The following is a 12329-nucleotide window of genomic DNA, read 5'->3' as shown; positions in this document are numbered from 1 at the left end:
TGCCTATGCCTTTCTGCCGAGGCTACTTCGGGAGGGAAAATCTGGGAAAGTCGAAGAAAAATAGTCCTTCCGTGCATGGGATTTGTTTTGCGAACGCATCCAGCTACTGTGACATAATGTGTCTGTTCCAATCATGCAGTTGTGAACCGTAATAAGTGACATATGTACTCATTATTTAGTGTATCTAACTTCAATCTCACAGACAGAAACGGCTATAATCCTGTGACGTTCCGCCCATCTCTTAATATCGCAAGGTCTTCGGAGCTGTTAAGGTGCGTACATAGTCTATAGTAATTCGAAAAGCTTGGGTAAGATTGAAAATTATGTTTGGGCCCCTATTCAGGCATTCTTGATCTAGGCATGCTCCTGGGTCTACACGTGTTTGACTAGAACCCTCCTGTAACTGAAAAGACCAAACGCATCTACTTTTTCGCGTTGATAAGATTGAACCGACTTACAAAATGTTTCTATGGTCATTCAATCCATTTATAGCTCAATCACCACCCATTCCAGTCCTTATAGCAGGGCGTAGTCGCACACAATGAAGAGGAAGGGGAAAAGAGAAAACATCTCAGGGTAAAACAGTACGCCACAACCTGCCAAACGCCCCCTTGAGAGCAGCGCCTCCCCGGGCCGCGTCCACGCTGCGCTTTTCGTCCGCGGCCCACGCACGTAGGGAATCCCAATCCCGACACCACGCCTGCTGCGCGTCCGTGAGGTGTCCGGAGCCGAAGCCGTTGACGAAGGAAAGCGGCGTCGCGTCCGCGGTGCACTGCACAGCGTCCGCCAAGACGTTGAGGCAATAGGCCACGTGCTCGGGCGGCCAGTGCCAGACGCCGTCGTCGTCGTCATGTTCTCTCGTCTTGTTTCCGTTGGCCTTAGTCTTATGTACTACGTCTGTGATATTGGTCTCGCGGTGGATGCTAGTCCCGCAGGCTTCCAGTAGGACAATCTGCCACGAGATCAGACCAGAAGAAAAGGGGGAAGATGGGGCGTCAGCAAACGGACAAAGAAGACTGGCTTACTATGCAGCGCATTTGATACAGACCCCGTATGAAGTAGACTTGGTCTTGGCCCATGCTGGGCGGCGTGAACGTTGCCTGCAAGGTGGACGTGCTGCCGTCGTCATGGACCCAGCGGGCGTGGCGGCCGTTGATGCGCACCGCTGAAGCTGTCTCTCTTTCGATCAGAGCCTCTTTCATGATTGCCGGCCGTGATAGGGGACCGTCCGTCACTTACAGTGCATCCGTATCAGCCTCTCGACGGTCTCTCTCGTTCTGATCTTGCTCGCAAACACGTCGTCCGGTATGTGGTACGGATTGCTTTCGTTGCGCACAAACGTCCTCCAGCGCAGCGGTGCGCCCACAGAGGCCGGGACGAAACCGTTCGGATCATTCCCAAGAGGCGCCGTGAGCCAGAGGTTGACCTTGGCCGTCGCCAACACCAGGATGGTCATAACTAGGGAGTAAACACATAGCAAGATGACCAAGAGGCGCCCATACCAGGTCCTGGGACCGTTCTTTGGTCTTATGTTGTGGCCGTCCCACGACATATCGACCGCTTCACAGGGCGACGACGTGGAAAGGCTCACGTAGGCGACGTGGCCCCGCCGGTCGCGTTTCCAGAACCACATGTTTCTGAAGATCTCGTGTGCCACTCAATACAAATATCCCATTATCTGAGTACAAGTGGGCGACAGAGCTATGCTCAATAACCTGCTCCTCCGATAGGCTTCACGCTTAGCTAGTGATACTGCAGGAAGTGTTCGTTCCTGAACGGATCAGAACAACAGCCTGCCCAACCGCAAGACCCCTGCCGACCGACCGCACTCCCGGAACTTTTTTGGCCTCCTTGAACCGAGTTATCGCCACGATAAAAAACCTGACAACCCCCAGCGCTGCTAATGACAAGGTTCTCTTGCGATAGTTGAGCGGCCCGGCGCTGCCCTGACCAGCGAGAAGCTTTAGGTTCCGGCCGGCCCCGCACGCAGCTCAACAGCCCGTTCAGTCCCTCCCCGGGAAGTTTAACTTAATTATCGGCTCGCAATATTTCCTCTACGAGCAGTGCAGGTAGTCACTGTTGTCAATGCATTTGTTGTGGCAGTGAGCGAAAGGTCATTCGTTGAGGACTAGGAGGAAGCTGTCTAGAGGTTCAGTTGTGTAGTCTGCAAAGCTAGGGAGCAACAGAACGTTGAACGGATAACTTATCAACAGAGATAGAGTAGAACTTCATATGGTGTCTTTGGGAAAACAAACACCATCATCATGCATTGGCGTTGGCAAGAAGATGACTCCGATTACCACTCATTCTCAACTCCAGCCACGGAGGCAGTAGCACTCAGCAGCCGCCCAAGGCGGCATATTCTGAATACGGCATCGACATGTGTCTTACTGCTGGCGTTAGTCACGACCGTAGCATGGCTCTACAACATGCTCCGCGATACGATTATGAGGGGAGGTCTCTTCCCAAGCTGCAATAGCTGTTCACAGCTCGACATGTCTGGGTATTTGTGCGCACCAAACGGCGCCAGGCCAGAAGTTGCACATGAACGTGGGTGCGCGTGGGATCCCATCAGCTTCCACTGGTACCGGCGTGAGCTTGTCGAGGATCCGGACAACCAGAAGCTGATCCGCGGGTTCCTCGACGCGGGGCCGTGGCATCGGTTCTACGACGCCGAGGGCACCGTCGAGGTCGACCCGGCAAACCGTGTCCTGACGACGCTGTGGTTGACGAAGCGCGAGCACGTCGTTCACTGCATGTATACACTGCGTCAGACGCACCTGTGGCTGACCAAGGGCTTCGATCCGCCCTTCAACTATAGCCACACCATCCACTGCACGTCGTATCTAGTGAACATCATCCTCGAGAGCCCGGTGCCCGAAATGGACAAGCTGACCGTTCACGCTGTGCCCTACCCTTCAGAATGGCAGCTGGTGGGTACCTTGTAGCTCCCGAAATGATTTTGAGCTCACAACGAACGCAACCATAGGTCAAGCCTAAATACCCATGCGACGAGGAAGGGCTGAGTTGTGTATCTTGGTGAAGAGGAACTAAAGCGAAGAAGCAGTGTTGTTGGCAAGCGGCCATGGCAACGCAGCCGGTTGTGAAAAGGCCGAGGCGGCGGCCGGAGCGGTCGCTCAGGACGCCCATGATAGGTGCCACTATCAGACCAGACAAAGGGCCGGCGAGCAGAACCAGCGAGACATGTGAGACGGCAAAACCAAGCTCTGATGTGAGGTATGGCTGAAATGAATCAATTGCACATCAGCTTGCGGTCGTTTGATTCCGGGATTCAACTAAGAGAATGGCGTTTCGCTTCCTCCGACCTACTTACTATCAGGTAGACGGTAAACATGGTGAAGAAGGATTGAAGACTATAGACAGACTTAGCTATTTGTCACACATATCATGATTCCCACGGGTTTTGCCGTGTGGTATTACTGACGGCATCGAGGGCGCAGCATAGGCCAAGATGACCCAGAGACTGGTGTGAGGCCGCTCGTCAGCCGGCTTATTGGCGGATACATCGGCAGATGTGCTTGTGCTGCCCACGACGAGGGCAATGTCGACGGGATGGTCAGTTGATTCGAAACTCTTCATTCGTGCAACGGAGGAGGGCTGGACAGTGGCAGATGAGTTGTCAATCTCCTGTTCTCTCCCTGCATTTATGTGTGCGCGCGCGTGTGTGCATATGTGTGTTTAATGTCTTTTGATAGGAGTTGGCTGGTCTCGGTTCCTCGAGGGGGTTTAACGTTTGAACTTACATCAGACCGAACCCGTCCCATTTCGTTCGCTTAACACTGATCTTAGATAGTTAGTAAACCACCCCGCTTTTGGCCTATTTACACAAGGCGTTGGGATTGTGAAAAGAAACACTCTATGCCTTCTATACGGACCGTTTTTCCAATGAGGCAGGCCGTCTGCGTTGGATAGAACACGGTGTTTTGGCAAAGCATGACGAGTAAAGTCTTCTCAATATCAACTACGAGGACCAGCTCGAAGGCACACGGGAATCAGACAACGAAGAAAAAACAAGATGGCAAACTTCATACAGAGGTTCCTACTGGTATGCCCGTCCATCCTGCATTTCGCGGCTATCAATCACAAAATTCAACTGACAACGATTTGAATCGGTGTAAAGAAAGAGACGGCGAGCGGCGATGCGCCTTTGTATAACCGGCTGAACGATGACGAGAATGGAAACGGGAACTTGGTCAGCAAGGAGGATATCGATCGGCCTTCTACTAATAAGTCGGTGGCGACAATGCTGAGCTTCTTCATCTTGGGATTCCTCGTGGCAATGACCATCAGCGCCATCATCGCTTTCCTCGTCCCTGTTGGTTTGCACGACGGTCTACATTGCGCGGAATCCCCGTAGCATTCAGAATACAAAAATGAATTGACGAGAACACTGTATTTGCTACGGCAAAGACATTCGCACGTGATTTTGGACGGATGAAATAAATAAGTATCCGTCGCAAATGGATCGGAGTATGGGAGACGAAACATTGGTACATGTTAGTCACGTCTGGAGCCCCTGGTTCATTGTTACTCACTGTCTCTTCTCCGCGTGCGAATGGTAACGTCTCAAGATTCAGATAACTGAACCAGAAGCTTGCCCATGACCTTGCCACAGCGGAAAAGATCCCCAAACGCCTCTGCCGCCTTTTCCAGCCCGCGGACTACATGCAGCGGCGCAATCCTCGGGAGTCCGCCGTCCTTCTCTATGCCCTTATGCATTTGCTGCTGGAAGGTCGCCATGTACTTGCCGGCCAGATCAGTGATGAGGAAGCCGCTGATTGTCAGCCTCTTATAGACAACAGGCTGCCAGAGCCACAGAGAAACCGGTGCCGTATCGCAGCCAGGCTCGTCGTCTGCGCCTCCAATATTACCATACTCGTCGATGGCATCGCACACGACGATCCGCCCGTGAACCTTCATGCATGCCGCTGCCGCGCGCAACTGAGCACCGCCAACACTTGCAAAGTGAATGTCGAGCCCTTCCGGAGCGACGCGGCGCAACATCGACTCACCCGTTACGTGACTCTCTTGGCGGTTGAAGACAAAGGCATCATCGAACAGGCCAGTTTGCCGGAGCCAGTCGACCTTGTCGATCGAGCCGGCCGACCCCACGACGCGGAGCCCATCTCGCTTGCTAAAGTAGGCCACCGTCAGACCGACTGTCCCTGCTGCCGAGCTGACGAAGATGGTTTCGCCGGGCTTAGGCCGGCCGCACTCGTAGAGGCCGGCGAAGCCTGTGAGTCCGGGCTGAATGTTCAGAGCATGATATGTTAGCGTACTATTCTTCTCGCCCACAGACTCAGTGAGATGTGTACGTTTCATTCAATGCATGTCATACGCCGAGGAAGAAAAGGAGATGAAAACGAGGCCGGGCGCGGAAAAGGGGGTGGAGGTTCTAGAAAGCCCTTTGTACGGCGGGATACTTACAACACCAAGGACACCCAGCCAATGACCCGCATCAAGGCTGTACCCCTTCACACGTCCCCCGATGGGCACCACCAGGCGACGATTAGCAGCAATTGACACCTCGAGGATTACATGTTGCGCCAAGGGGACCCTGGCGAGCCACACAGTCTCGCCGACAGGGAGGTCATGGACGGCGTCAGACCGCACGACGGTGCCTACGGCGCTCGTACACAATGGCTCACCAACGGGCAGCGCGGGAGTGTAAGTCCAGGCGGAGGAAGGGTCCCTGAGCTGCGAGCGAAGAAATGGGTCAAGAGAGGCCAGCTGGATGCGGACCAGCACGCCTTCCCCGTCGGGCAAGGGTAGGTCTTTCACTAACAGGTCTTTTCCAGACTGAGGAAAGCGCCCTGAGGGCACTGAGCTAAAGATTAGTGTCGGATTAGACATATTGGCGACGTCGTAACCTTGAAGACTTGGCACGGCGCGCGATGATGCCCCAAGGATGCGAGAGGTAAGTAGGGTGACGTAAGTTGATGCGCCAAGAGGATTCTGCTGCTGGATTATGTGTCTCCCAATTTAATGACATGGACGCCATGTACATCATATCAGATGAGGGCTAGGCACCTGCTTTGCTGCCTTCGCAGTTCGTTGAGGCGAGCAAGTTTAAGTTGGGGCAGCCGCATCATCATGGATCCATATGGTCGTAAATTAGACTTTGAGACCTCGGCTCCGGTGTTTGTTTGGCAGCCAATGTTAACCCCATTACACAATCCCGCCAGCTTCAGAGCTGCAGACGCCTCATACACCATCTAAATCATCCATGGCACACCGTGAGAAACAGTGCAGGAATGTGTTCACAGAGACCTGAGCTCCAGTAGCATCGAATTGTTTGTAAAGAAATCTAATTACAATGGCTCCATCGACCAAGACCTTGTATGAAGCTCTCGACGTAACCCACGACGACATCATTGACAGCGATGACGACTCTGGCGACAAATGCTGTTGTGATTGCGGTTGCCACAATAGAAGACAGACATTGGAGAGACGTCTTCCTGACCGCACCATACTTTTATTCGCCCTCGCTGTCTGCACGATCGCCGCCTGTGCCTTCGCCTTCGGTATTCAATCTTATTTAAGAATCTCACAGCCCGTGATCCCATTGGGTGCTGACCCATGGGGCCTCGTCCCCCAGGGTATCTATAGATCATGACGAGTCCATTACACCACCATGTTTTACAGAATGTATACGGCTGACCCGAAGCAGAGGTGGGCCAGACGACTTCGTGGCGGTCGTTCTACAATGACTCCCGGGACCCTTACTGGATGGACGAAGACACGTTCGACAACCTGGACGTCATGAGGCGCGTCATCAGACGCCTCAAGTGGCTGCAGAATTGTAAGCACGCCGATCCTTCACTTGTGCCTTTGGTCATCGTTGCTGAAGGCCCATCGAACTAACAGATCCTCTTTCAAAATGATAGCAACGAACATACGTGCCAACGGCCGGCAAACCAAATACCGGGATTGGAATGGCAAGGAGGCCGTGTTACCGTCCTACCACGGATCCACGCCTACCGAAGTGTTCGGCATAAGATCTTTCCATCAAATACATTGCATTGTACGTCTAGCCTATTTTTTAACCTGGAAAGTAATGTAGCGCAATGAGGCTGACCCCTTGTCCTTCCTCCCGTACACAGATTGTCATGGTCGAGGACTACGGCCTTCGCCTGCACGGCGAGCCCTCGCAGTGGACGCCAGGCCACGTCATGCACTGCATCAACACGATGCGGCAGCTGACGCAGTGCATGGCTGATGCCACCCCGATCTCTCTCGTTCATGGTGCGGAGAAACACCTCGGCGACGGCCAGCAGATGTGGTGCCGCGACTTTGACGGCCTCCGCCGTTGGGCTAACGCCCCGGAGCGCGGTCTCCGCTACGCCATAGTCTCACCCCCGGGCGCTAAGGACGTGTATGACGAGATTTGGCCTTATCCAGGAGACTCGGGCCCGCCGGCGGATTTGTGGTAAGCCCTCAGTGAGGATTGTTCGTATAGATTTTGCGTCACGAGGTTGATTTGCCTATGCTGGAAAAGGTCAGTTAAGATCGATATAGATAATATAAGCCGGCCTCGTAAGCCTATTGACTATTAATTGCGTGTCACCGAGGAAGTCTGTGTGTTCAGTCCATAGTTGTGATCTACCTGCTGGGAACGTTGCCTCTTGGTATGCTCTTGGTATGACGCAACTCGAATGTTGGATCATAATGGACATACCAATAGTCAGATACTTTCTCACGGGTGTTCATCATCGAAAATGCCCTCATTGAAAAGTGATTGAGGTTCATATGTTCTTGTTGATGGGAGCAAGTATCCGTCAGGTTACAAGATAAAAACCTGTTGTTCATTTCATTTCACTCAAGCCAGGCTCACTTAGCCGTGAGGCGCGACCTTCGTCACCGGAGCTTTCCAGCTGTCCACGTCGATACAAATGTACGTCTAAACAGACTGAAAAGATTGATTATTGATCTTTTGGGTCCGTAACATAAGTGATAAGCAGAGATATATCAAACGAATGAAGAATGATGAGAGTGATAGTATTTCAGGCAGAAAATTAAAAACGTCTAGATATTATGGGTAGTTTCATACATAATCACTCCACTCATCTCTTCCAGAATCACCTTTCCATTCATAACATTGAAAACAGCCCTAGACTTCACACAATGACAAACCCGTGGCCAAACATTATATAAGAACCGAAACACCTGTTAACACTATAAGCGTCAGTCCAGCCCCTTCCAACCACCCTCATCACGGCATTTGGTCAAGTCACACTCCTTCGACAACCTAGACACAGCCGTAACGTTGAGACCCGAGTCATAGTGGAAGGGCAGGGCACGTATCGGGTCCTCAGCCCATCGCACAAGAGCGCGAAAGTCGCGGCACCGCGGCACGCTGCTGGCCCAGCTCGCGCGACGGACCTCGCTCATGGGCACACTACCAAACGGCTCCTGGTAGCCCTCGGCCGTACTGTCGGCAGAGCAGGCGATGGACCTGTACCATTTGTTAAAGCAGTGAATGACGTGGTGATCGTTCCACAGCGGGCGGAAACCGTTGAGGAGCAGCCCATAATCACGGAGCATCTCCATCAGGCAGTGCATCTGGTGCAAGCCTGATATGACATAGGCCTCAGTGTTGTTGATGGTGATCTTGGGGTAAAGAAATTGTTGCCTGCCCGAGTCGTCAATATAGACGCCGTATTGTGAGTTGGCCTTCACCCCTGTGCCGACATTGGTGTACTCTAGTTCTGCTAGTCGCTGCTCCATCAGTGACACATTGCTGAAGATGTCGTAGGGGATCGGCTCGGGCACGTAGTAGCCATAGTTCAGGGGCTCTCGGGCCACGGTGACATGGTCAGGGACCAGCGGCTCGATGGTTGACCGGGTTCGGGCCCCCGCTAGAACCATTGTCGGTCTGTAAAGACATGCCTGCCGTTGCGCCTCCAAGGCCCAAACGATGATGGCAAGGCAAAAGATTATCGCCCACTGTATCCACAATATGGATTCGGCGAAGGCTCTTATGGAGATTTTCGTCCGTTGTGGAATGCTTCTCTGCTGAGAGTCACCATGGCCAGTGGATAGTTGTTGTTGACAGTTGTGACAGCTGAGGAGGCCATGCCTCTCGCTCAAAGGGCCTGCGGTGTTGTCTGGGTGTCCCTCTGACACTACGCCGCTTGTGAAGTCACCGCGGCTATCATCAGTCATTGTTCTTGGTCGCCCTCCAGAAGTCCGAGGGCTTGCTTGAGTGATTCAGTTGTGGATAGTATCTGCAAAAAGGCCAATGCCTCTGTTTCAGCCTAGCCCAGAGATAGCCAGTTCCACATGAACGCGAGAAAAAAGACCCAGTGAATGTGTAGAACAAAAGCAGACACATACATTCTCATCAGAAAACAGGGCGTAGTGGTGCCCCGGCGTGTCGATGACAGCTGTGACAAGCCCAGGCTGCGTCTCGTTCCATCCAAGATCGACATGATGGCGCTGGGCGTCCAACCTGCACAAAGTAAGATTTCGGTCTCCGGTAAGCTCGCGGTCTCCGATATGCTCGGACTGGCCTGCGAGCTGGCCCGAAATCGGATCCGCGGCCTTGATGAGCACCGCCCGTGGAGCTCGGCGGCAGGCCCACGAGGGTGGCGACCACGACGAACAGAGCACGTGGCAGCGCACCAGCGAGACTAGGATTTCGTCACGAGTGTCTGGCGTTACGTTGGCGGGCATTGAGGGCGCAAGGTTAGAGTTTGCGTCGGAGCCGAGAGAGCGGGACGGCGAAAGGTAGATGGTATCGATCAGGATCAGGCCAGAGCATACGAGGCCTCGGCCTTCTGCGGCGAGCATGTGGGCCATCTGAATGGCAACGATACCCCCAAACGACCACCCTGATTACTTGTCAGATTCTGTGCATTATCTTCCAAGCCTTTTCAAGTAATCACAGACTTTGCAGAGTATGTGTGCAGTTGCGGGAGATAAGGTGGAAGCTTGGACGGGCGAACAGGGAGTACGGGTAGCTTTGCATAGCTCACCTCCTAGAAGAATGTCACCTCGAAGCATGACTTTCTTGACGAGTTTGATATAATGTAGCGCCATTTCATCGATGCTCAGCCAGGCACCACCTTCATGCCCGAAATGAGGATCGCTTATGCCGTATACTATGCGAGTGCCCCCCAGCAAACCCAGCTTGAGGTAGCTAAATATGTTGCCGCTGGCGTCGTGGATAAGAAAGAGAGGAGCTGCGAGCGATTTGGCGCGGCCGTAACTTCGACCTGCCGTCGCGTCCTGAATCAGAAAGGGATTCTTGCTTGCCGCCATTTTTAACAAGGACGAGAAATGAGGATACTAAGGTCGGTGATGTGTAACGATCCAGAGGTCTTGCTAAGCCGACTGGTCTCTTGTATAGTGCTTAAGCTTCTAATTAACCAACTGCCAGCCATACACAAATGTTTCAAGGATGGAAGAACCACATTTCCAATCTCTTCTTTTTTCTGCCTCCCCGAAACGCGAAGACCGGATGCAAAGCCCACCTGCTCATCCTAAACAGAGGTGCTTGTTTTCGGACAAACGGGAGCACATAAGCAAACTTTACTCGGTAGTTTCCACATACGCACGACGTTCCCCCTCGCCTTGGCTGGTATTGCATGCCTCGCAAGGATAAACGAAGTACTTACTCATACTGCTCTACGTATAGAGCTATTGAAGAAAACAAACACTTTGCTCAAACGTAATCTTTATCTCACCAATTGAGAATCGCTTCGCAAACTATAGTGACCAATGTGAATATTGGGCGAGCACGCTAGATGATATGTGCATTAGAAACCTACACCTATGCGATAAACCTAATCTTTTCATTACTGTTAAGAACCTCGGCACGTAGCAAAACATAGCTAGATTTGGGAACTTGAGCGCCTCCTTGTGCTGAGGTGAGCGGGTTGCTTCAAACAAACAGATCCCCCGATAAATCTCGAACTTTCAATAGTTGAGAAGCTTAACTCCTTCTCAATGTGCTCCGCTAAGCACATGCTGCTGGTCGGCGTCCCTTCTGGGTCCGGAGCTGCCTTGGTGGCGCTCCTCGTCAATGATGTCCTTGGTCGCTTTGTAGACCTTGGTCATGACCGCCTGTAATGCCTCGAGCGTGATAGGATCGCGGGGTCTCGTCCAGCCATATTGGACTGGCAGGAACTCTTTCTCTGCAAATTACCTTCCGTGTCAACGTGGCCCAAAGTGACAAGGAGTACAGAAATACTAAATTAGATATATAAAAAGCGAAGAGGGGCAGAACAACAGAGAAACAGAATCTTACCAAGAAAATAGGTCAACCAAGTGCGATTCACCGTGCCAGCGACCCGGTCTCCCAGAGTCAGGTAGAACCCCGCTACCTCCCCAAGTCCACGGAAGTTGTCTTCCAACCTCATCTCGAAGTCGACATTGGTGCTTGCTGAGGTGCGAATCCGACCAAGTCGGGCAGCAGCGCCCTGTTTTACGGAGACGATGGGGTCAGGCCAGTACTGCAATGTTTCCTCAAACACCTCGGCGTCGAATACACTCGGATCTCCAAAGCTGTTATCCGGTCGCCTACGGTCACCGGTCAGTCAGTCTGACATCCTGCGACCCAGCTTTATAAGATTTGCATGCGGGGGATGGACTCTCACGTCAAGCTTGCATCGTGCTCAATGATGCCGTGGCGGTTCAGGTGGTCAAGGTCAAACGTGACCGCATTTGGGTCAGGGTTCGTCTTGATGGCGTGGTCAAAGAGCAGCTTGGACACGTAAGGGTCAACGTTGATGCCGTCTCTCAAGGCACGCGTCGTGAGTTCTAGCGATATGCCCCTACCATTGGCGGGTAGAAAGTCGTGGTTCGCCAACGCATTCAGCATGGGACAGGGACAGCGGACTATTATCCAGCAGACATATTAGCCACCCCTCATCTCCGTTGACAGAACAGATTGCAGCCTCATACCGTCTCCATGACCGGGGGGATGCCACCGGTCAAAGGAGCCATTATGGCTGGCAACAGTGAAGGGGGTCGAGACCAAGAGTAGGCGCAGGAACTGCAACAGGGCCATGTTGCTTTTGATAAGGTCGATAAACAATGCAAAATAAGCCAACGACCATATGCAACACGCGTGAGGAGATGACCCTGGCTTCAACGCTTGGAGAGCTTTTGACGCATGTCTTATTGCAAAATTCAAAGATAGCCATGTGTTAATCTTGGGATTGTTGTTCGATGAGGAAAGTTCCAGCAACCATGCCCCAATAACGCAAATAACGCAAATAACGCAAATAACGCAAATAACGCAAATAACGCAAAGCTTATGCCGCGTGGAGCAAGGTGTAGCTTCACACAGCAGCTCCGGGCCG

General features: G+C 52.6%; 7 protein-coding genes across 7 annotated transcripts; 3 read left to right on the top strand and 4 right to left on the bottom strand.

Moving 5' to 3' along the window:
• Nucleotides 1–571: 571 nt before the first annotated feature.
• On the bottom strand, nt 572–1633 carry GCG54_00010055 (uncharacterized protein; the record flags this gene model as incomplete). The annotated part of the gene is made up of 3 exons (XM_045409987.1): nt 572–952; nt 1026–1171; nt 1240–1633. 3 exons carry the CDS (start codon nt 1631–1633, stop codon nt 572–574), a joined length of 921 nt encoding a protein of 306 aa, XP_045259022.1.
• Nucleotides 1634–2495: 862 nt separating this feature from the next.
• On the top strand, nt 2496–2948 carry GCG54_00010054 (uncharacterized protein; the record flags this gene model as incomplete). Its single annotated transcript, XM_045409986.1, has 1 exon — nt 2496–2948. The coding sequence occupies one exon, from the start codon at nt 2496–2498 to the stop codon at nt 2946–2948; it is 453 nt and encodes a 150-aa protein (XP_045259021.1).
• A 1088-nt stretch (nt 2949–4036) lies between these two features.
• Nucleotides 4037–4378, top strand: GCG54_00010053 (uncharacterized protein; the record flags this gene model as incomplete). Its single annotated transcript, XM_045409985.1, has 2 exons — nt 4037–4066; nt 4142–4378. The coding sequence occupies 2 exons, from the start codon at nt 4037–4039 to the stop codon at nt 4376–4378; spliced, it is 267 nt and encodes an 88-aa protein (XP_045259020.1).
• A 209-nt stretch (nt 4379–4587) lies between these two features.
• Nucleotides 4588–5874, bottom strand: GCG54_00010052 (NADP-dependent oxidoreductase RED1; the record flags this gene model as incomplete). Its single annotated transcript, XM_045409984.1, has 2 exons — nt 4588–5268; nt 5449–5874. The coding sequence occupies 2 exons, from the start codon at nt 5872–5874 to the stop codon at nt 4588–4590; spliced, it is 1107 nt and encodes a 368-aa protein (XP_045259019.1).
• A 463-nt stretch (nt 5875–6337) lies between these two features.
• Nucleotides 6338–7454, top strand: GCG54_00010051 (uncharacterized protein; the record flags this gene model as incomplete). The annotated part of the gene is made up of 4 exons (XM_045409983.1): nt 6338–6620; nt 6692–6823; nt 6909–7045; nt 7125–7454. The coding sequence occupies 4 exons, from the start codon at nt 6338–6340 to the stop codon at nt 7452–7454; spliced, it is 882 nt and encodes a 293-aa protein (XP_045259018.1).
• A 751-nt stretch (nt 7455–8205) lies between these two features.
• GCG54_00010050 (uncharacterized protein) lies at nt 8206–9098 on the bottom strand (the record flags this gene model as incomplete). Its single annotated transcript, XM_045409982.1, is given in 2 exon segments — nt 8206–9033; nt 9048–9098. 2 exon segments carry the CDS (start codon nt 9096–9098, stop codon nt 8206–8208), a joined length of 879 nt encoding a protein of 292 aa, XP_045259017.1.
• Nucleotides 9099–9182: 84 nt separating this feature from the next.
• Nucleotides 9183–12034, bottom strand: GCG54_00010049 (Chloroperoxidase; the record flags this gene model as incomplete). The annotated part of the gene is made up of 7 exons (XM_045409981.1): nt 9183–9248; nt 9358–9854; nt 9999–10311; nt 10990–11159; nt 11273–11544; nt 11622–11862; nt 11929–12034. The coding sequence occupies 7 exons, from the start codon at nt 12032–12034 to the stop codon at nt 9183–9185; spliced, it is 1665 nt and encodes a 554-aa protein (XP_045259016.1).
• Nucleotides 12035–12329: the final 295 nt, after the last annotated feature.

Source organism: Colletotrichum gloeosporioides (genome assembly GCF_011800055.1).
Source record: "Colletotrichum gloeosporioides strain Lc1 chromosome Unknown consensus_82, whole genome shotgun sequence".
Lineage (NCBI taxonomy): Eukaryota > Fungi > Ascomycota > Sordariomycetes > Glomerellales > Glomerellaceae > Colletotrichum > Colletotrichum gloeosporioides.
This window is presented reverse-complemented; position numbering and strand designations above follow the sequence as displayed.